General features: G+C 34.7%; 1 protein-coding gene across 1 annotated transcript in view; it reads left to right on the forward strand.

The window, feature by feature from the left end:
- Positions 1-23490, forward strand: part of HGF (hepatocyte growth factor) — a 244420-nt gene that overhangs the window by 80491 nt on the left and 140439 nt on the right. Inside the window, exons 3-6 of the mRNA XM_053716517.1 lie at positions 3858-3970; positions 6152-6266; positions 11895-12037; positions 17901-18021. Coding sequence (XP_053572492.1) covers positions 3858-3970; positions 6152-6266; positions 11895-12037; positions 17901-18021 — 492 coding nt within the window. The remainder of the gene's footprint in view (positions 1-3857; positions 3971-6151; positions 6267-11894; positions 12038-17900; positions 18022-23490) is intronic.

Here is a 23490-nt window from a genome sequence, read left to right on the forward strand (position 1 = left end):
GTGAGTGTTGGTGTAGAAAACAAACCTCATCTAGACTGGCACATTTTTTAGAATCTGCCCGATAGAAACAAAATAAACCTTTATTTGGAAGGAAGAACAGCAGTAGTTTGAGTTACAAACTCACACTATGCCAAATATAAGTAATATAAAAAAATGACTTAAAAAACCCCAGCGGGCTGAAATCTGTTTTAAATAAGAAATAATTCTTATGTGTGTTTCTTCTTTAGTTTTGTAGTATTTAGCCAGTATTACTAGCAGCCTCTCACTCATTTGTAGGACTTGCAAATGCTTACGAGTGAGATATGAATGAGCTTGCCATGATATTAGTATAGATGTCTCACACACCAAGTTATGTGTGCAAATGCATCACATGTTTAATGCATAAAGTAAAACTCACCTAAGCTGTTTGCCTTTACACGGGCAGGTGAGCTTACGCTCTGTATTTGCTTTTTTTTCCTGGCCATTAAAATTATTTTCTGTTTTCATGCTGGAAGTGTTCCTGTTCATCAATAAAACTGTTGACATCGTCCAGGTTGTTTGCGGTCCTATGTGATCTGTTAGTTTTAACATTAAACAATTTTTTTATGAGTTTTTATGCAAATAAGAATACAAAAATCAATATATTTGTTTGCTGGACTTTAATATGTATAGTAGAAAACGTGTTCTATATCTATTCGAGAAAGAACATTGTAATGTATTTAAATTGATTCAGTTTTCCTAAAGACACATTAAAAATTGTAATATAAAGGGTGACATTATGCATAATAAAATAACTTTTCAGTACACTTTCACTATTTATTGTGCTCCCCTTTCATGTATTTTAACTCTGAAATGCAAAGGATTGAAAGTGGCAAACTTTACACATCTTACCTGCTACATATCTGTTACTAATTTGTCTCAGCAGAGATTATTGTTAAAAAAAAGCAAAACACAAATGGTAATGGCTAGCTGTGTCTACTCTAGTAATAAGCCCTGATTGGTTCCTCAAAAAAAAGGAAAGAAGTGGGTAGAATTTGTCTATTGAAAAACAGTTGCAGAACACAACTTGTTAATGCATTCAACATTTTTTTTTACATGCAACCAGTATATTAATTTAGTGCAAGACAGCAGAAAAATATTATATTGTATTTACTGTCCATTTAATCACTATGTGTATTGATAAATTGTAGATCAGTTTTTGTTATATAGAAGGATATAAGGAACAAGAGACGTGCATGTGTGTACCAATAACACTAATGACAAGACCCAGGTATAACCCTAATCAGGGTACTCACATTTGTGAGGAGCACTCAGACAGTGCTATTGGATACAGGCTGGATATTTTGCAGCAACCCAGCTCACTGTTCAGTCTTGGATAGCCGGAACATAGGATCCCAGAAAGGATCTCACATACTAATCACTCCCATTGGGAGCTTTTAGCTTTTAGAGACTGCTATTTTTGTGATGCTGCAGTACACTACCAGGGTCCTGTTGTTCCTGTGTTCTAGAGCTTTGGCTTATTGAGGTGACCAGTAAGCTGGGTTGCTCCCAAATACTCAGCCTGATCCGATTCCTAATAGCACTGTCTGAGTGCTCCTCCTAAACATGAGTACCCTGATTAGGGGTCTTATCTACAAATTAATATATTTTATTACTGGCACACATAGGCGCCCCTTCTGTTTTATTTGCTTATCCAGATTTCGGGGATCCTATGTTCCGGCTATCCAAGACTGAACAGTGAGCTGGGTTGCTGCAAAATATCCAGCCTGTATCCAAAAGCACTGTCTGAGTGCTCCTCACAAATGTGAGTACCCTGATTAGGGTTATACCTAGGTCTTGTCGTAAGTGTTATTAGAACACAAATGCGCCTCTCTTGTTCCTTATATCCTTGTAGATTTCCTGACATCCATTTGTGAGGAGAGAGCAGCCTTCTATCAAATATCGGAGTCTCATCAGGTGGACCTTCCGATATATGTGCTAATTTTTTCAAGAGACTTTTGATCACTTCATACTTTTGTATATGTACTTTTTTTTTTTAAATCTCATTTTTGTTTAGAGTTATTATAGGTAGCAACAAACTACAATCTGGTATACATACATAGGTGTGTTGATATAGGTATATTGTTAACATTTATTTATACATAGGTATATTGATATATGCACGCACTGCATTAGACTGTTCTAGCGCCCCCTATCTTGAGTCAGACTATTTTGACTTTGCGTAATACTTTAGTTTTTGTTATATATCTGGTTACGTACTCTTGTGGCTTTATATGTATTGAAGAAATGTAGAAAGAGCTAGAGATATAATTGATTAAAATAAGTAACAAATGAGCTGTATGAACAGAGATGGAATATAAATAAATAAATATATATAAATATATAATGCCTCAAAGTTGTATATTTATATGTGTGTGGATTTCACTTATGCCAAGGCTCTGCACTCTTATATAGTATCTAATTCAGCTTCCGGGGTGCTCTGGGTAAACAGTATACAAACCCTTAATATATGCACAGGCACTCTGATTAATTCCAGTAACTTTTATTTCACTGTGACGTTTCGGGGTGGAGCCCTATCAAGTGCAGCTGCCCATCGCGGATCTCCGCCGGCGTTCAGCACGGTAAAATAAAAGTTACTGGAATTAATCGGAGCATGCCAGTGCATATTTTGTGGATTTATATATATAGATATATATATATATACGTATATATATATATATATATATATATATATATATATATATATATATATATATATATATATAGGTTTAGAAGGTGTGCACCCTCACCCATAAAACAGTTGCCAGGGTGCTAGCAAAACATAAATCCAGAAATAAAAACAGGCTTGCACTCTATGGTCATTTCAATCTTTTTACTGTTAAGTATGTGACGTTTCGGGGACAAGAGGAAGGGGAAGGGGGGTCTTGTCCCTGAAACGTCACATACTTAACAGTAAAAAGATTGAAATGACCATGGAGTGCAAGCCTTTGTTTATTATATATATATATATATATATATATATATATATATATATATATATATATATATATATATACACACAGAGAGATAGATAGATAGATAGATAGATAGATACAGTAGATACAGATTAAAGGGACAGTCTAGTATAAATTAAAATTTCATTATTCAGATAGGACTTTAATTTTAATCAACTTTCCAATTTATCATCAAATTTGCTTTTTTTCTCTTGGTATTCTTAGTTTAAACTAAACATAGGTAGACTCATATGCTAATTTCTAAGCCATTGAGGGCTGCCTCTTATCGCATGCTTTTTAAATTCCTTTTCAACACAAAGAGACAGAAAGTACACGTGGGCCATATAGATAACACTGTGTTCAGGCACAGAGGGTTATTTAAGATTTAGCACAAAACAATGCTAAATTTAAGACAATAGATAATAAACAGTCTCAGTCATGTGATCAGGGGGCTGGAAGAAGGTTCCTAGATACAAGGTAATCACAGAGGTAAAAAGTATATTAATATAACTGTGTTGGTTATGCAAAACTGGGGAATGGGTAATAAAGGGATTATCTATCTTTTAAAACAATATCAATTCTATCGTAGACTGTCCCTTTAAGTAAGAATACCAGGATATCAGATACTATTTCAAAGGCCTACTTATATTTGAATACAATTTTAAAGAAAATCATATCTTCGTGTTAATTGATTACTAATGTAGAACTATGCAGCACATCTGACAAATATATGCTTTGATCTTTGAATTTAATAGGTTGGGTGGCCTTTTTTAGTTTAAACGCTGTTTCTACATAGCTGACATAAAATAAAAGAACTTAAACCTGCAATACGGGATTAAATATAAATCACTGATTTGTGAAATAAATGTTTGATTCTCTCTCCAGGGCCTTTGCTTTTCATAAAAGCACAAAGAGATGTCATTGGCTGTCTTTCAACAGCTTGTCAGCAGAAGTCAGGAACAGCGATGACAGTGCATTTAATCTGTATGAAAAGAAAGGTAACAATTTTTTTCTACAAATAACTCCCAACAAAAGAAAAAGATGTGGTTTTACAATGTATATTGAAAATTTCCTGATGTGAAGTACTTATTTATATTTGTAGCTATAGTGAATGCGCTGTTTGGCGATATATAAAGCGCATATTTAATGTGATGCTGTCAATCATAAAGTTGAAAGTCATATTCTTCTGTGACTTGTAGGCAGGATACTGATGATTAACCTTTTAGTTGTCAGAAATGTCAGATATTCAAATTAACAACAATGAACAATTTGTTAAAATAATGAAATGCATTACAAGTTGATTTGAGTAACAGTTGCAATATTTTAAACTTGTAATGTTTTAATCATGGAGGATATATTGGGGTAGATTTATTAAATGTTGAGCAATATACTTTCATTAGCAAATATGCTTCTAATAAATATTACTACTGTTTGTAACGGCATATGCACATATGCTAAGCGGGATCAGAGAACTTTTGATGGTGTGTATTGCATCAGTGAAAACTTAATTTGTGTCACTTCTGCCTTTCTGAAAAAGTGTGGTGTTTAAATGCTGATGTACGGTGGTTTTACAGAATATGTGCATATACTGTTAGAAAACAGTAATGAATTTTACTAGTAGTGTTTTTGCTAATGAAGGTATATTGCAAAAATTATTTGATATAATTTTGAAATGCACCCATAAACACTTCAATTAGATCTTTCTACACTTAAAGGTATTTTGTAAATCTATATTGTTATAATTGGAATCACACATTATTTAAAGGCACAAACAGCCAATTATGTTCCATTACAAACATTCAAATACATTAACTCAAAATAAACTGTTAATGTGACGTTCCATTAAGATAATCCCCAAAAAGTACCATGTAAAAAGATTAAAATAGAAAGAACCATGAAGAATAAATAGATTAACACAGATCCAAATTGTAATATTATAGTTATAGTTATAGTTTAGCTCAATTCAGTAATAAAAAAATGACATGCTGTAACTAATTAGAATTTGTATACTTTACATCAGACAATTTCTTTAAAGAGATATGAAAGTCAAAAGTAATCTTTCATGATTCAGATAGAGCATGCAATTTTAAGACACTTTTAATTTCACTTTTATTTTTAAATGTGCTTTGTTCTCTTGGTATCACTTGTTGAAAAAAAATATGAACATATACCACTCTAGTGGAAGCTAGCTGGTGATTGGTGCCTGCACACATTTGTCTCTTGTGATTGGCTAATTAGATGTGTTCAGTTAGCGCTCAGTAGTGACTTGCTGCTCCTTTAGCAAAGGATATCAAGGGAATGAAGCACATTTAACAATATAAGTAAATTGGAAAGTTGTTTAAAACGGTATGTTCTATTTGAATCCTGAAAGGAAACATTGTGTTTCATGTCCCTATGTTGGCTTAGAGAAATGATTTGTATGGTTGGATTCTTTGATATTTATTTATTTTAATGTTTTTGTGGAAAAATTGTAGTTTAATTTTTTCTTATGCATCAGTTATACTGTACATAAAGTATCATATAAATAAGTGAAATTGAATCATTATTAATAGAGATACTTTCTGAAATCTTATTGTATCCTGTATGGTCATAAATTAGTCTTGATTGTTTAAAGCTCAGGAAAATAAATAATTGATGTGTAAATATGAGTTAAAGGGACAATGAACCCAAATTGTTTCTTTCATTATTCAGATAGAGCATGACATTTTAAGCAACTTTCTAATTTACTCCTATTATCAAATTTTCTTCATTCTCTTGGTATCTTTATTTGAAATGCAAGAATGTAAGTTTAGATGCCGGCCCATTTTTAGTCAACAACCTGGGTTGTCCGTGCTGATTGGTGGATAAATTCATCCACCAATAAAAAAAGCTGTCCAGAGTTCTGAACAAAATAAAAGCTTATATGCCTTCTTTTTTAAATAAAGATAGCAAGAGAACGAAGAAAAAATGATAATAGGAGTAAATTAGAAAGTTGCTTAAAATTGCATGCTCTATCTGAATCACGAAAGAAAAAACTTGGGTTCAGTGTCCCTTTAATATAAATAACATAATTAATTACCATGCACATATTTTTTATATGTATTATCTACATAGTTAGATATAGTTTAATAAAGCCTTCACTTTTATTGAAAATATTTTTTTATTCAGCTATATGTATATATATATTTTCTCCATTATAGATTATGTAAGAGACTGTATTCATGGAAAAGGGAGTAATTACAAGGGGACTAGGAACGTAACGAAAAGAGGTCTTGCGTGCCAGTCCTGGAATTCAATGACACCCCATGATCATAAGTAAGAAAAGAATGCAAAACACAAATGACATATTATAAAAGTTCTTTGCGAAAAGGCTTTTCTTTGTCAACTGGTTTTGAAAGGCTTTACAATTTCTGTTTACTAAATCTAGATGGTTTCTTCTTTGAAGTGTGTTAGTTTTGTACTTACTCTGTAAAATCTATCTATCTATCTATCTATCATCTATCTATATCTCTCTCTGTCTGTCTGTCTATCTGCATGTCTATCTATATATAAAATAATCTGAGAGTGCACTCAGAAGAATACGAGCTACAGTTAGTAAATAGGTAGATCAAAGTTTGTAGAATATATTCATATTTAGAGGCCCATTTATCAAGCTCCGTATGGAGTTTGTGGCCCTGTGTTTCTGGCGAGTCTTCAGACTCACCAGAAACAGCAGTTATGAAGCAGCGGTCTAAAGACCGCTGCTTCATAACCCTGTCCGCATGCTCTGAGCAGGCGGACAGGAATCGCCATAATTCAACCCGATCGAGTACGATCGGGTTGATTGACACCCCACTGCTGCCGGCCGATTGGCCGCGAGTCTGCAGGGGGTGGCGTTGCATCAGCAGCTCTTGTGAGCTGCTGGTGCAATGCTGAATACGGAGAGCGTATTGCTCTCCACATTCAGCGAGGTCTTGCGGACCTGATCCGCACTGTCGGATTAGGTCCGCAAGACCTTTGATAAATATGCCTCATAGTGTGTGTATATATAAATAAATGGTATTTTTTGCAATAAAACAATTACTGTATATTAAATTATCATGCACGCTGTACATATAGCGAATTAAAGTAACAAATAATATTCACTACTGCAGCATAAATTTCAACATAAGAAAAAAAAGTTATAAAAATGTGATCAGTATTTGAAAAAAAAAAAAATGTAAATATTGTGGTAAAAAAACAACAACCTAAGACGTCCATCAAAGAGTTTTATACATAGGTAGATACAATTTTATGCTCCATCAATCAGCTTAGAAATATATCCAGATTGGAAACAAAAATTCCCTTTAAATTCTTGTATTTATAACATTGCACAAGTATTTTCTTGAGCAGCGTTGTGCGTGAGCAGGGACTGTCAATCACCAGGAATGAGCAAGGTTGGGGTTGAACTTTGCTAATTTTGCGGTGGCAGAGAGGATAAGAAATGGAGATAGAAGAGAGGATAAGAAGTGATGACCACCTCTTCTTAACTAGTGGGAAGCAGGCTCACATGTTTTAAATAGATATGTTAAAGGGACATAAAACCCAATTTTTTTCTTTCATGATTCAGATAGAGCATACCATTTTAAACAACTTTCCAATTTACCTCTGTTATCAAATTTTCTTTGTTTTCTTGTTATCCTTTGTTGAAAAGCTGGGATGTAAGCTCATGAGTGTGCACGTGTCCACAACACTATATGGCAGCAGTTTTGCAACAATGTTATACATTAGCAGGAGCACTAGATAGCAGCACTATTTCCTGTCATGTAGTGCTTCAGGCATGTACACGCTACCTACCAAGGTATCCCTTCAACAAAGAATATCATGAGAACAAAACAAATTTGATAATAGAAGTAAATTGGAAACTTTTTAAAAAATTTATTCTCTATCTAAATAATGAAAGAAAATTTTTGGGTTTACTGTCCCTTTAACAGCTACAGAAAAAATACATATTTTTATTAGTACTTTGGTACCATAATTCCCCATCTAAGGGAGTCGTGAATTCAGTTGCGAGAGCACAAAAACAGACCTGATTACATTTATATTTTAATTTAAATAAAGGTTCCCACTGCATAAAAATGAAAAAGAAATACATGAAATTAGATGGTATATAAAAAGGTAAATAAACAATAGACACAACTGCAAAACAGTTACAAAAAATAAAAAGGATCAAATACACAGAAAACCTTAAACTTGCAACTTAAAAGGAAATCTGTGGAGACTCACAATAATCCTTTCAGATTGTATCATCCATGATATAAAAGTGTAATGAAGTCTGCTTGTGTGACACTCAAGCACTATTTTATAACCATTCCAGATCACATGACCTCCCCCTGGGGGTAATTACATAATGCTCAAGTTACACAAATCATGTTTACTGGCTGGATGGCAGATATTGGCCCTAGGGAAATAGGTAAATCTGCTTGGACCATTCTGTGTGCCCACTGCAAGCAAAATTATTGTATATAATAATTACAAACCAATAGACACCAAACATTCCACACCCCAGTTTAAGTGACTGGAATATCCCAGGTAGTCTCTTGGCACCTATTCTTACCCAGACTTTTGGGCTTATTGAATCCCTGCTTTTGACAGCACCTACAATAATGTCTACAACTGAAAATGTCTTCTGAGAAGAGCTGTGACTATAATTCATATTCTGGCTTCCAGAAGGGGGTATGACTATTTAGTGATTGTTAAGAGGCTGGAGTCACACATCAAGTTTTCTCATGCTAAGATCTAGGCAGTAAAAATGTTGGGACAATGTCACATGTGGAGATCACAGGGACCAAAGTATCCACTTTGATCAGTGATATCACAGACATCTTGCTGCTTCAGATTTAAAACATTTGGTTACCACTGTATTAACCCCTTAGAAGCCCTTACATAACAGAAAGCTCTTTATTTAGCTCTTAAAGGGACACTGAATACTAGATTTTTCTTTGTATAAATATTTTGTAGATAATCCATTTTATAGGCCATCTGGGAGTGTTTTTGTATAATAGCATTGTGCTGATTTTCAGACTCCTAACCAAGCCCAAAAGAATCAGATATAGGGGTATATCTATCAAGCTCCGAAAGGAGCTTGATGGCCCGTGTTTCTGGCGAGTCTTCAGACTCACCAGAAACAGCAGTTATGAAGCAGCGGTCACAAAGACCGCTGCTCCATAACCCTGTCCGTCTGCTCTGAGCCGGCGGACAGACATCGCCGGAAATCAACCTGATCGAGTACGATCGGGTTGATTGATACCCCCTGCTGGTGGCCCACTGGCCGCGAGTCTGCAGGGGGCGGCGTTGCACCAGCAGCTCTTGTCAGCTGCTGGTGCAATGTTAAATGCGGAGAGCGTATTGCTCTCCGCATTAAGCGATGTCTTGTGGACCTGATCCGCACTGTCGGATCAGTTCCGCAAGACATTTCTTAAATAAGCCTCATAGTCTCAAGTCTACAGAATCCTACTTGCTTCTGTTTGTTTAATGAGTCTTTTCATATGCAGGGAGGGGGAATGTCTGCTCTTCCTGCTTTTTCAACCCATTTTACTGGGTGTCCCAACCTAACCTCATCAACAGTGCAATATTGGTTATGCAAAGCTGGGGAATGGGTAGTAAATGCATTATTTATCTTTTAAATGTTTTTTTTAAAATAAAAATCAAGTAGACTGTCCCTTTAAACATCTCCATTTAAAAAAACACAAAAAAAACCCTTGTGCTTCATCCTATGCTCCATAGAGAGGCCATAAAGTAAAATCTTTAACCTAGGTTTTCAAATAAATGCAAATTGCCTAAACGAGATATTTGATTTGCTGCATTTTCAGTTTACAATATTTACTTTTTGACCTCTCTCAAGGGAGCACAGTACAAGCACAAATTTTACACAAAAGCAAGATGTGTTGAATATTCTTTTAAATAGACTATAATTGAATTAATTCAATTTAAAGTACAAAATCCCTAATTGGTTAGTTGGTTAATGGGGCACACACAGTTTTAAAAACCAATTGAACGTTTGATTAATATCAGTTTTATTTCATGTTGCACAGCTAAAATTTCGAAAGGTCATTTAACAAATGAAGTAGCTGCACGCTATTTTGTTTAGTAGCTTCTAGAAAAAAAGCTCTGATATCCTCACCAGAGGCTTATGTGCAAAGCAATTATGAGAAAGAATTAACCATACGAACATTTGCTTCTTGTTAGTGTGTGGAACAACTAGAGCAACTTCGTCATAACATCTGTTTTATGGAAGGTGGTTTCCATGTTTACGTAAAAGAATTTTCTGCGCATAAACTGTTATTTTGGACATTTTTTTTTATTTTAGAGTACAGATGTGCAGTATGGATAATGTTTAGATTTTTTCCCCTAACTCATATCTGATCTGCTAAAAATTTGCTGATTGTGAAATGAAGTATGAATCCCTCCTACAGCACATCTGTTAGCCAAAAAGAACGGAACATGAAACCCTTCCTAATGTTACCTTTTTTCTTTGTCTAGTGCAAAAACTATCACATATGTTAAAGCAAAGCTCACATTTTATGTCATGGATTTAAAAGGATGTGATTTAACCCTTTGAAAACCAGAGAGAACTGTCGTCCTATGTAAATTTTTGTCAGCAATTTTGTTTCCAAATATGATGCTGTTGCAATCCTTTCATAAGCATTTTTACTTGTCATTTATCCTCGTAAGATCAAAATCTGTGACATCTGTTGCTAGGGCGTATGACAATATAGGATTAAAATAGGTGACGTTAGTAAGTACAAAAATCCTCATAGAATTTAATAGAGATTTTTCCAGTTACTACTAGCAGTTAATTTTACTGCTGGAATATAATCTATGCCTTAGGGCTAGATTTATCAACGCTGAGGCGTACAGGGACGCGTATATGCGCCCCTGTATGCCTCAGCTCGCCTATGGCGGGGCGAAATTACCCGCAGGTAATTAACATTGCACACGAGCAATTTTGCGCTCGCGTGCAATCCCGCCCCCTGCCTGCGCACAGCCAATCACGTGCGGGCAGGAGTCGAGTCCGACCGAGGAGATTGAATTTCGCCACAATAGAGGTGGCGTAGATGTTAGGGAAGCAGCGGTCTGGTGACAAATCCCGGCGAGCAAGTTCTTGAGAGAACTTGCTGCCGTAGGGGCTTAATAAATCTAGCCCTTAGTGTGTTCTGAAACTTTGATTAAACATTTTAGATATAAAGAGACATAAAACTCAAAATTAAATTCCCCTGAATATGCTTAATTGTGATTGAAAAAATATATAATGCAGTTTAATCATTTATGTTGCCTAGTTTTCCTGTCATTTAATTCTGAAAATGTGTTTTTTTCCATGCCTTTAGAGATAAATCCTCTTCCTACAACATTGTATTCAGTGATTGTTCGATTACTGCTTGTTTATATAAGGTTCCTAATTGGATACTGCAAAGTAAAAAAATATATTGTTTCCCAGACTTGGAAAACAAAACACATTTGTTAACAAAACAAAAATGATTTTATTTTAAATATATTTTGCATAAAGAAAACAGAATTGAAAGTGTCAGATGAGAGCAAACATCTGATATTTATAACAAATATATTGTCCTTCATCACATTCCATTATAAATAAAACTGGTAGTGAGAACATAAATCTTCATTTATTTAGGTCTAGATTACAAGTGGAGCACTAAATATTGTTTGCATGCAATCAATATTAGATCTCCATTTTCAATACCATTGCTCGTTTGCGGCTGCGCGATAATTTAGCACTCCACTTGTAATATAGCTCTTAATGAAGATTTATATTGTTGCTATTGTTACATTTGCAACTGGAATATGATTTATCCCAGTATAATTTTTTTCCTAAAAAAAAGCAGTAAGTTACAACACTGAAAACAGCATTAAACTCTCACTACAAACTATTACACACACTCTTATGATGTAATGTCATTTTAAAACTAGCTTTTTGCCTTCGAGCTATCGAGGTAAAGACCTCAAGGAAAACTATTGCCGGAATCCCAAGGAAGAGGAAGGAGGGCCTTGGTGTTTCACAAAAAATCCAGAAGTTCGACATGAAGTGTGTGACATTCCCTTCTGCTCTGAAGGTAAATTGAATGATTTTAAAATATTCTATCAAAATATGACAGTAATGCGTTGCTTCTATTCAAATTGTGCTCCTTAAAGGGATCCCAAATTTTTTCTTTCACAATTTACAAAGAACGTGCGATTTTAAACACTTCATTCTCTTGATATCCTTTGTTGAAAAGCATATATAAATATCCTCAGAAGCTGGTGGCTGCAAATAGATGTCTCATGCTATTGGCTTACACATGTACATTGCTTTTTATTCAACAAAGGATATCTAAAGAATAAAGCAAATTAGATAAAATTGTAATGTTTTTTTTAAATTTGTATTCTCTATCTGAGTGAAGAAAAATTTGGGGTTTCATGTCCCTTTAAAACTGGAAATTATTTGACAAATATTCATTACAGTCTCTATAGATTTTATCTCTTACTACCAGCTGTAGAGTTTACTGCGGGAATAGGATTAGAAAATATTTGTTTTGTAAACATGATGATTTATGTTGCTATAATGTAATACTTATTATATTATTTTTTTTTTGTCTTTGTGACTTTTAAACTAATAAAAATGTTATATTGTCTAATTACACCCACACAATGAAAGCACAGATTGTTTCACTAATGTTAGCTTATTTTGTATTTACATTAAAATGAAATAATTTCAAAATATCTCCTTATTGAATTAAAATGTGATATTATGTTCAAGGGCCATACTACCCAATTGTTGAAACACTTGAAAGTGATGCAGCATAGCTGTAAAAAAACTGACAGGAAAATATCACCTGAACATTTCTATGTAAAAAAGGAAGATATTTTACCTCAAAAATTCCTCAGTAGCCACATCCCATTGTAAAGGACTTCTAAGTAACAAATCAGTATGTCTGTCCCGGGACAGTGGAAGGAGCGAGCTTTTGTGCAATCTCATCTTATTTACCTATTAAGTTTAAGGAAGTTTACTATGAAATCTCATGAGAGTTAAGTGAAATCTCATGAGATTACAGTAAAAGAGTTCATGACCTCAGCACTGTTGATGCTGATTGGCTGCTGTTCATTTCTTCAGTTTTTTTTTTTTACCTGCAGCTGACTATAAGATTTTACACAGAACTTACTCTGCTGAGCTGAGGAAATTGTGAGGTAAAATATCTTCCTTTTTTACATAGAGATGCTCAGGTGATATTTTCCTGTCAGCTTTTTACATTTGTACTGCATCAGTTTCAAGTGATTTAGCATATGAGTATTATGTCCCTTTAAATGTTAATTTCAGAACATACCTGTATATAATATGGAGAATTATTTAATCCACAAACACTAAATGCACATCCATGCTCATGCGCACGTACACTAACACACACACACACCACATACACACAAAACATTGATTTGAAGTAATTAGATTCAATAAAATGTATTGTTCATCACATCAGTATAATTTTCCCACTAGTTTGAGATTTCAAACAATGAAAAAAATTGAATAAAATGGTATCTGAGTGTAACATATTCGTTTTTTTTTTGTTTTGTTTTTTTAAAGGAAACATTGATCATAGCCAATCAACAGCAAAGCTTATTAATAAATAGATAACTTGATATCAAATGATATGTGATATTTTCAAGAGGCTTTTTAACAAAAGAATCAAGTTTTAAAAAGACAGACTAGTCAAAATTACCCTTCCCTGATTAAGATAGGGCCTGCAAATTTAAAAAGCTTTTCAATTTACTTTTATCATCAAATTTGCTTTGTTCTTTTAGTATTCTTTGTTGAAAACTAATCATAAGTTGGCTCATGCTAATTTCAAAAGCCCTTGAAGGTCGCATTTTATCTGAAAGCATTTGAGAGTTTTTCACAGCTAGAGGGAGTTAGTTCATGTGTGTCATTTATTTAACATTGTGCTCACGCCTGTGGAGTTACTTATGAGAGGGCACTAATTTGGCTAAAATGCAAGTCTGTCAAAAGAACTGAAATAAGGGGGCAGAGGCTTAGATACAAAGTAATCACAGAGGTAAAAAGTATATTAATATAACAGTGTTGGTTATGCAAAACTGGGGAATGGGTAATAAAGGGATTATCTATCTTTTTCAACATTAAAAATTCTGGAGTAGACTGTCCCTTTAAGCTCATTATGAAATAGGCTACATAAATAGAATTGTCATTGTTATAAAACATAGAGTAAACCAATTTAAAAGTAAGCATATTAAAGGGACACAAACCCCATGTTTTTTATTTCATGATTCAGAGAGAGCATGCAATTTGAAGCAACTTTCTAATTTACCCTCAGGGAAATACAAGCAATAGTACAATAAGAAAAGGCTCTAACATTTTAGAGTATTTTCTGTTGCAATTCTATGTCCCTGAAATATTCATTTACTTTATCCCAAACAATATCTCTACACAGAAGTTGTTTTAATGGTGAAATCATACAGGTTATATATTTCTTAAAGGGACAGTTTACTGTAAACTTTTCACCCCTTAAATTTGCTCCCAATGATCAATTTTACCTGCTGGAGTGTATTAAATTGATTACAAATAACATTTTTTTTTTAGCTTTTGTCATTTGAAATAGCTGTTTTTGTTTGCTGTATCCCTGTCCCTTTAATCTACTCTTTAAAGGGATACTTACCCCAAATGTTTTCTTTCATGATTCAGCATGCAATTTTAAGCAACTTTCTAATTCGCTCCTATTATCAATTTTTCTTTGTTCTCATGTTATCTTGATTTGAAAAAGCAGTAATGAAAAGTTAGGAGCCGGCCTTTTTTAGTTCAGCACCTGGGTAGCGCTTGCTGAATGGTTTGCTACATTTAGCCACAAATCAGTAAGCATTCCTGCTTTTTCAAATCAAGATAGCATGAGAACAAAGAAAAATGTATTAAAGGAGTAAATTAGAAAGTTGCTTAAAATCTCATGCTCTGTCTGAATCATGAAAGAAAAAAAATTGGGTTTAGTATCCCTTTAACCCCTTAATGACCGGACCATTTTTCAATTTTCTTACCCTTAATGACAATGGCTATTTTTACATTTCTGCGGTGTTTGTGTTTAGCTGTAATTTTCCTCTTACTCATTTACTGTACCCACACATATTATATACCGTTTTTCTCGCCATTAAATGGACTTTCTAAAGATACCATTATTTTCATCATGTCTTATAATTTACTACAAAAAAAATAATAAAATATGAGGAAAAAATGGAAAAAAACACACTTTTTCTAACTTTGACCCCAAAATCTGTTACACATCTACAATCACCAAAAAACACCCATGCTAAATAGTTTCTAAATTTTGTCCTGAGTTTAGAAATACCCAATGTTTACATGTTCTTAGCTTTTTTTGCAAGTTATAGGGCCATAAATACAAGTAGGACTTCGCTATTTCCAAACCACTTTTTTTCAAAATTAGTGCTAGTTACATTGGAACCCTGATATCTGTCAGGAATACCTGAATATCCCTTGACATGTATATATTTTTTGTTAGAAGACAACCCAAAGTATTGATCTAGGCACATTTTGGTATATTTTATGCCACCATTTCACCGCCAAATGCGAGCAAATAAAAAAAAACTTTAAATTTTTCACAATTTTAGGTTTCTCACTGAAATTATTTACAAACAGCTTGTGCTATTATGGCACAAATTGTTGTAAAAGCTTCTTTGGGATCCCCTTTGTTCAGAAATAGCAGACATATATGGCTTTGGCATTGCTTTTTGGTAATTAGAAGGCCGCTAAATGCTGCTGCGCACCACACGTAAATTATGCCCAGCAGTGAAGGGGTTAATTAGGTAGGTTGTAGGGAGCTTGCAGGGTTAATTTTAGCTTTAGGGTAGAGTTCAGCCTCCCACCTGACACATCCCACCCCCTGATCCCTCCCAAACAGCTCTCTTCCCTCCCCCACCCCACAAATGTCCCCGCCATCTTACGTACTGGCAGAAAGTCTGCCAGTACTAAATAAAAGGAGGTTTTTTTTTTTTTTATAAAAAAAATAAAATATTTTAGCTGTGATGGACTCCTGCCTTAGCCCCAACCTCCATGATCCCCCCCCCCCCAGCTCTGTAACCCTCTCCCCTATCTTATTGCGGCCATCTTGGGTACTGGCAGCTGTCTGCCAGTACCCAATTTGCCCCAAAAACAAAAGTATTTTTTCCTCTTTTGGAATTTTTTATATTTTCTGTAGTGTAGCAGCCCCCCACAATACCCCTATCCCCCTCCCCCTCCCAGATCCTTTTATATTATTTTTTTTTTAAATCTCCCCCCCCCCCTTCCCTCCTCATTGGTGTCAGTGAGCAGCTAATGCGCATGCACGCACACGCGCGCCCCCCACACGCTCCCGGCACCCGGCGTGCACATTGCACTTCTAGGAACCGGATGCCGGGTAGCGATGGGCCGCCCACCCGCCTCCCTGTTACGCTCCCACCCACCAACGAGCCGGCACCATCGCTACCGGTGCAGAGAGGGCCACAGAGTGGCTCTCTCTGCATCGGAGTCTTCTAAAAAGGTATTGCAGGATGCCTCCATATGGAGGCATCACTGCAATACCCTGAGAGCTGCTGGAAGCGATTGCGATCGCTTCCAGCACTCTGTTAGACAACTGACGTACCAGGTACGTCCATTGTCATTAACTGCTTGTTAATGCATGACGTACCTGGTACGTCAGTTGTCATTAAGGGGTTAAGCACCCCAGACAGAGCAAAATTTAAAGGGACATGAAACCCCAAATTTTCTTTCATGATTTAGGTAAAACATACAATTTTAAACAACTTTCTAATTAACTTCTATTATCAAATTTGCTTCTTTCTCTTGGTATCATTTGTTGAAGGATCAGCAATGCACTACTGGCTTCTAACTGAACAAATGAGAGAGCCAATGGCAATTGGAATATATATACAGCCACCAATCAGCAGTTATAACCTTAGTTCTTTGCTTCTCCTGAGCTTTCCTAGATAAACCTTTTGGCAAAGGATAACAAGAGAATGAAGCAAATTAAATAATAGAAGTATATTGGAAAGTTGTTTAAAATTGTATGCTCTGTCTAAATCATAAACAAACATTTTTGGGTTTTATGTCCCTTTAAGGTTCACTATGTTTGAACACACCTTAATGCTATAAAGAGCCATAGAAGATGCAGACTTGGAGGACGAGTTTGTACACCCCAAATATAGAGAAAAATAGTCTGATCTATTTCAGACTAAACCCAGAAACTACACCATCTCAGCTCAATTATAAATAAAAACAGATGGTTTCATTTAGGTTTTAAACAAATCAATGAAATAAATAGTGCACATAAAAATATAAGTTCTACAACTATAATGCATAAATATATTTTTTCATATTTAGATGATTCAGACACAATTTTAAACAACTTTCCGATTTGCTTCTCTTATCAATTGTGCTTCATTTTATTTGTATCCTTTGTTGAAGGAGCAGCAATGATCTACTGGTAGCTAGCTGAGCACATCAGTGAGCCAATGACAAGAGGCATATATCTACAGCCACCAAACAGCATCTAGCTCCCAGTTCCTAACTAGGCATGAATTTTAACAAAGGAAGTAAATACGGTATAATATACACTATTTATTTACTTCCTTTCTCAACAGCAGTCCTCAAGTTCTCTCAAAAGGCCATGTTTTCATTATAGCTGAACTAGAGCACAGGTGAAATAATCAGCTGATCAGTAACCATGGTTACTAACCTGCGCTCACCCATCAGCTGATTATTTCACCTGTGCACTGGTTCAGCTATAATGAAAACCTGGCCTGTTGGGTTACTTGGGGAACACGGATGAGAAACAATGGTCTTTTTGAGTCATGAAGTCCCTTTAAGTTACTGGTAGATGTATATTTGTATTATTGTCTTCTTCTACAAAACAAATATATTCTTTTAAAATGTGATTCTTTTTACAGTGGAATGCATGGTCTGCAACGGAGAACATTACAGAGGACCAATGGATCATACAGAGTCCGGAAAAGAATGTCAACGCTGGGATTTACAACGACCACATAAACATTCGTTTACTCCCGAGAGGTAACAATCATTTTTTTCTTTCCTTATAAAAATGCCTGTTTTTAAATTAAAGCTTTTCTTCATTTTAAAAGTTGTTGATTGTAACGTTGATGTAGATTAAGTGAGTTTATCAATTTACAACACACAAAGCTTGTGCAATATATTTTCCTTTAAAGATTTGAAAGAAAAAAGGAATGCAGGGTCAATTTACAATTCATATTTATTTTGCACGTTGGCAAAGGGTTCTAGGTAGGGTGACCATATTGCCGCTTTAAAAAGGGACACATATGAAAAATACAGGGCTATTTTAAGAAATGTTTTGTATAAGAACCCTGACATATGTATTTTTCATATGTGTCCCTATTTAAAGCGGCAATATGGTCAGCCTAGTTCTAGGTAATCACAAATCTGAAAATGTATGTCATTAAAATGGGCTATTTTAAATTAAAAAAAAAAAAAAGTTAATTTAAAGAAAGATAAACAATTACATTTCTTAAGACTGTGAAAGTTAATTTACTTTACAGGTTCAGTTTGTCATGTAATGTAACCGGGATATTTATTTTTAACATAAACAATAATTCTTTTGAAAAAGCAAATGCCCAAACAGCTATGGAGCTTTGGATATGCTTGTTTGCTTAGTCTGTGTTTACTGGATTTCATAGAATAGAATAAACACCTACAATATATTCTAAATGTTGGTGAGTTAATATCCAGAAAACGCATCTGGTCCATGGAATAGACTTTCAATAAAGGTGGCACAGAGTATACTGTACATGAATTGAAGGATTCTGGGGAGACTGAATTAGAGATAATAAACAGTAAATAAATGCTAGACATAATGATTTATTTAAAGTAATTACTAGCCTGAGAATAATATGTGGGTGTGTAAATGTGTCTATCTATCTATCTATCTATCTATCTATCTATCTATCTATCTATCTATAATATATGTCTATATCTATCTATCTATCTATCTATCTATCTATAATATATGTCTATATCTATCTATCTATCTATCTATCTATCTATCTATCTATCTATCTATCTATATTTAACACATAGAAAGTCTGGCACTCTCTTGCAAACACACAGCTAGAGTAAAAGCAAAATGGAAGAGATAATTACAGCATTTGGCCAAATGGTAATAGGCCCAGGACCACATCAAGGTCTCTTCCTCCCTGGGTCCATAGCCTACAGCCACAAAGAGATGCCTTTAACCAATCACACTGAGATGCAAACAAGGATCATTTTCTTAGAAACATACAAAACACCGAAATGGACTACACTCTCAAACTGGACTGGTTACACATCCCATGACCCCGCAAAACTCACAGCCCTGGTGCTTAAAGGGATAGGAAAGTGAAAATTAAACTTGCATGATTCAGATAGAGCATGTCATTAAGACACTTTTAAATTCACTTCTATTTTCAAATGTGCTTCATTCTCTTAGTATCCCTTGTTAAAAAATGAATACGCACATATCCTACACTAGTGGGAGCTGCTGTTAATTGGTGCCTGCACACATTTGTCTCTTGTGATTGGCTAAATAGATATTTTTAGCTTCCTGTCAGTAGTGCAATGCTGTCCCTTCAGCAATGGATAACAAGAGAAGGAAGAAAATTTTATAATAGAATTAAATGGAAAGTTGTTACTGGCTTGGATGGGGTTACTGCCTGAGACTCTGAGAGCTTTTTAGCTGTCTGTGAGTGCTGGTGAGCACCCTGGGCTGTGAGTTTTGTAGGGTCATAGGAGGTGTACCCAGCTTCCGGTGTATACAGTTTGAGAATGCTGTCAATTTCTGTGTCTCATATTTATATATATTGGGAAGCTAATACTGAGTGCTGTATATGAATAAATAAAGAAAATAATGGGTTAATATTGAAGATATAATTGTAAACTGGCTTAGTTTTTATAAAGTACTTTAGTTTCTATAAAGTTATGGGCGCTGCCATGTTGGAACAAAGGATTTCTCCTTATCTATCTCTTCAGCAGTTAGGAACATATATAAACCAAGGAATGAGTGTGCAAATGAGGAAGAGTGGAATAAAGGATTTTTAAAAGTAACTATTTAACAGGATTTCCATACAGTCTTGTTTGTACACTCTCTTTCATTGCCTCTTTTTTATCAGTGCTTTATTGTTTTTAACAGAAGAGATAAGGGCAAAACGTAGATTCCAACATGGCTGCACCAATTAGTTTATAAAAAATCAGTGCAATTATTAAATTACAGGAAAAGGGACAACATAAATAATGAAAGTATTATCCAATGTTTTTTTTTTTTTTAAATAAATATTATTAAACATTTTATATTTCACTCAAACTGTTTAGTGTCCCTTTTAGTTGCACATATCACAAATGAATATGGGCAGACTTGGTGGGCCTTATAATTATCTGTCATCAAAAGATCTTCATGTAGACCATAATAAAAATAAAACATAATTATCATCATCATTGCTACCCAGTGTTATAATGGTTTACATACATTGGACAGTTGTGATGGAAGTTTCACTAAAATGTAAACAAAAGGATAGAAGATTCTTCTCCTTGAGTCACAGCTTTTAGGCAGAGTGAGAAGCTTATGCTTAGATATAATGAGCAAACATATGGGGGGGGTTACAGCTCATGGATAAACATATGTAAGGTAGTAAGAAGCAATAAAATTAAAGAAAGTAACCGAATGTAAAATATAGGTTTATTATTGAAATAAATGTATACAAAATTATATCAAATTGTATCTGTAAATTTATAGATAATGGCAAACACATTTTGTATTACATTAATTATTGGATGTCTAATATTTTTTAATATTACTTTTTCATAAACTTATTTATTTACAGGAAATAGTAGGTTGGATTGTTCTACTAATTTTCTGTAAAGTAACAAGACAAAAATGTACTTATTAACTTCAGCTGTTGCTGAAAAACACTAACAAAGGTTTATACGGAGGAATGTGACATCATGAACTAAGATTCACATTATTAAACCATAAATGTTGAAGTTTGAAGATAAAGGTTTAAGAATCCTTTATATAAAACATGCATCTGGCTTGTATATATATATATATATATATATATATATATATATATATATATATATATATATATGCCTTTTATTCACATATTTAATAAATTAATTTCCAATATTTAATTAATTTTATAGTTTCTATTATAAAATATATAAGGCATTGCTTTTTGAACTAACAGATCCTCATTTGCATCTTCAGAAACATTTTAGCAAATCAATGTAAAATATCCGTTAGTTAAAATTGTTTTAAAAATAGATTGTTTAAAATTAGTGACTATTATGAGTTGTCATTTATTCTGCCCCGTTGAAGAGTATTAAATATCAGTCATTTGCTTAAATTCTATGCAGTGTAGAGATAATGTTGCACAAATAAACCACTGTGTTGACAGTATTTGGAAAGTAGAGATTTATGTTACAATAACATTCAATGAAGAACAATACCCCATCACATGTACCCACTGAGAATTATTGACATATAATAATTGGGCAGCTGTTGCATGTCCTTGTACTGAATTTAAATTTCATATATGTTAGTGGAGCATGACGTTGTATTATGTTCTGTTTAGAAGAACAACATGTTTTTAAAGTATAGAAGGTTATATAAAAATAAGCCAAAGGCAGGTAGGATCAAGTGATGTAAACCTGATACAAAAAAGGTTTGCATTTCTTCATGCTGTGAAAATATAAAGATGTTAAAGTGTAAAAAATAGGACATATTCGTATGACTGCTATAAAATTCTGTCTCAATTATAATTTGAAAATGATCAATTAAACAGAAATTAATGTTAATTTTATGTATGCATTGTGTGGATCAATATTTAAAGATTGGATTGCAAAAGATGTCCATAAAAATAAATAATTTAAAAGTATTTTAATCTCATTTTGCTGGGTTTTGCAAATGCAGATATGTATAAGGCTATATCCCTTTAAACTTGGTCTTAATTTCTGTGGCTAAAAAGAGACCACATGTGAATTAATTTGTTCACTAGTATAAACAGCGAATTTGAATCACTGTTTTGCTTTGCCCTACATATAGAATAACACATCTAGACTGCCCTTTATACAAAACTACACATCTAGACTGCAGTATACACTTAGGGCTAGATTACGAGTGGGGTACAAATTTGTGCTCCTGCGAGTGCTTTATCTGCACTCAACTTATTTTTCCAGTTGTGCATGTATTACAGGTTGCAAGTAAAACTTTTGCACTCTCGCGGTCGCATACTTGAGCAGAAAAAAAAAGACTGCAAAGTAGTGAACGCTAGATCGTATTCCCCCAAAGACTTTAATGGATCCTCAGTTTTAACAAAAAAAATAACAGCCGACAGTTCGCACAAACACAAGCACAGGATTGCAATGATATATATGTATGTATTTCTATACATATGAATATCTGTATTTATATGTGTATATATGTCTTTAACCTCTAAATGACCAGCGCCGTACCCTGTACGACGCTGGTTGTTAAGCCCTTAAGAGAGAGGCTGTCCTGGGCCTCTCTCTGCCGCAATGTCTCTAAAAGTAGCAAGATTGTGCTATTTCTGCATGCCCCACGAGTGGGTTAGTGCAAAAATAGATGGGCAGAGGTACCAATGCAGAGAGGGCCACTCTGTGGCCCTCTCTGCATTGGGCAGCAGTAGTGCTGATCATTGTGCGTGGGAGGGTAAGGAGGGAGGCGGGTGGGCGGCCCATTGCTGCAGGGGGGCGGGAGCTGGTGGGACCGCTATTCTACAAAAATTAAAGAACTTCTGAGAGTGGCAGGGAGAGGGAAGGAGGGATGGGGGAGGAGGTATAGGTAGGTATAGGTAGGTATAGTTAAGAGGTAGGAAATCGATCTGGGAGGGGATGGGTGGGGTGGTAAATGAGGTGAGGGACAGCTACATTACAGAAAAAAAATGTGAGTTTTTTTAATTAACTTAACATTAAAAATCATGGAAAATTAGGTACTGACAGACAGCAGCCAGTACCTAAGATAGTGGAAATGAGTTAGAGGGGGGAGAGTTAGAGAGCTTTTTGGGAGGCATCAGGTAGGGGGGGAAGGTACAAGGATAATCTTACACAGAAGAAAATAATGATAATACAAAATAAAAAAATAAAAAAAGGTCTAATACTGCATACTGGCAGACTGTCTGTGAGTACTTAAGATGGGGGTGACCAGTGGGGTGGGGGAGAGAAGAGTACTGCTTGAGAGGGCTTAGGGAGGAATCAGGGGGTAGGACGTGTCAGATGGGAGGCTAATCTCTACACTAAAGCTAAAATTAACTTTACAAGCTACCCAATTAACTCCTTAACTACTGGGAATAATACAAGTTTGGTGTACAGCTACAACTAGTGGTCTTTAAATTACCAAAAAGCAATAGCAAAGCCATATATGTTTGCTATTTCTGAACAAAGGGAATCCCAAGGAAGCTTTTACAACAATTTGTGCCATAATTTCACAAGCTGTTTGTAAATAATTTCAGGGAG

Source organism: Bombina bombina, chromosome 6 (assembly GCF_027579735.1).
Source record: "Bombina bombina isolate aBomBom1 chromosome 6, aBomBom1.pri, whole genome shotgun sequence".
In the NCBI taxonomy this organism is placed as follows: Eukaryota; Metazoa; Chordata; class Amphibia; order Anura; family Bombinatoridae; genus Bombina; species Bombina bombina.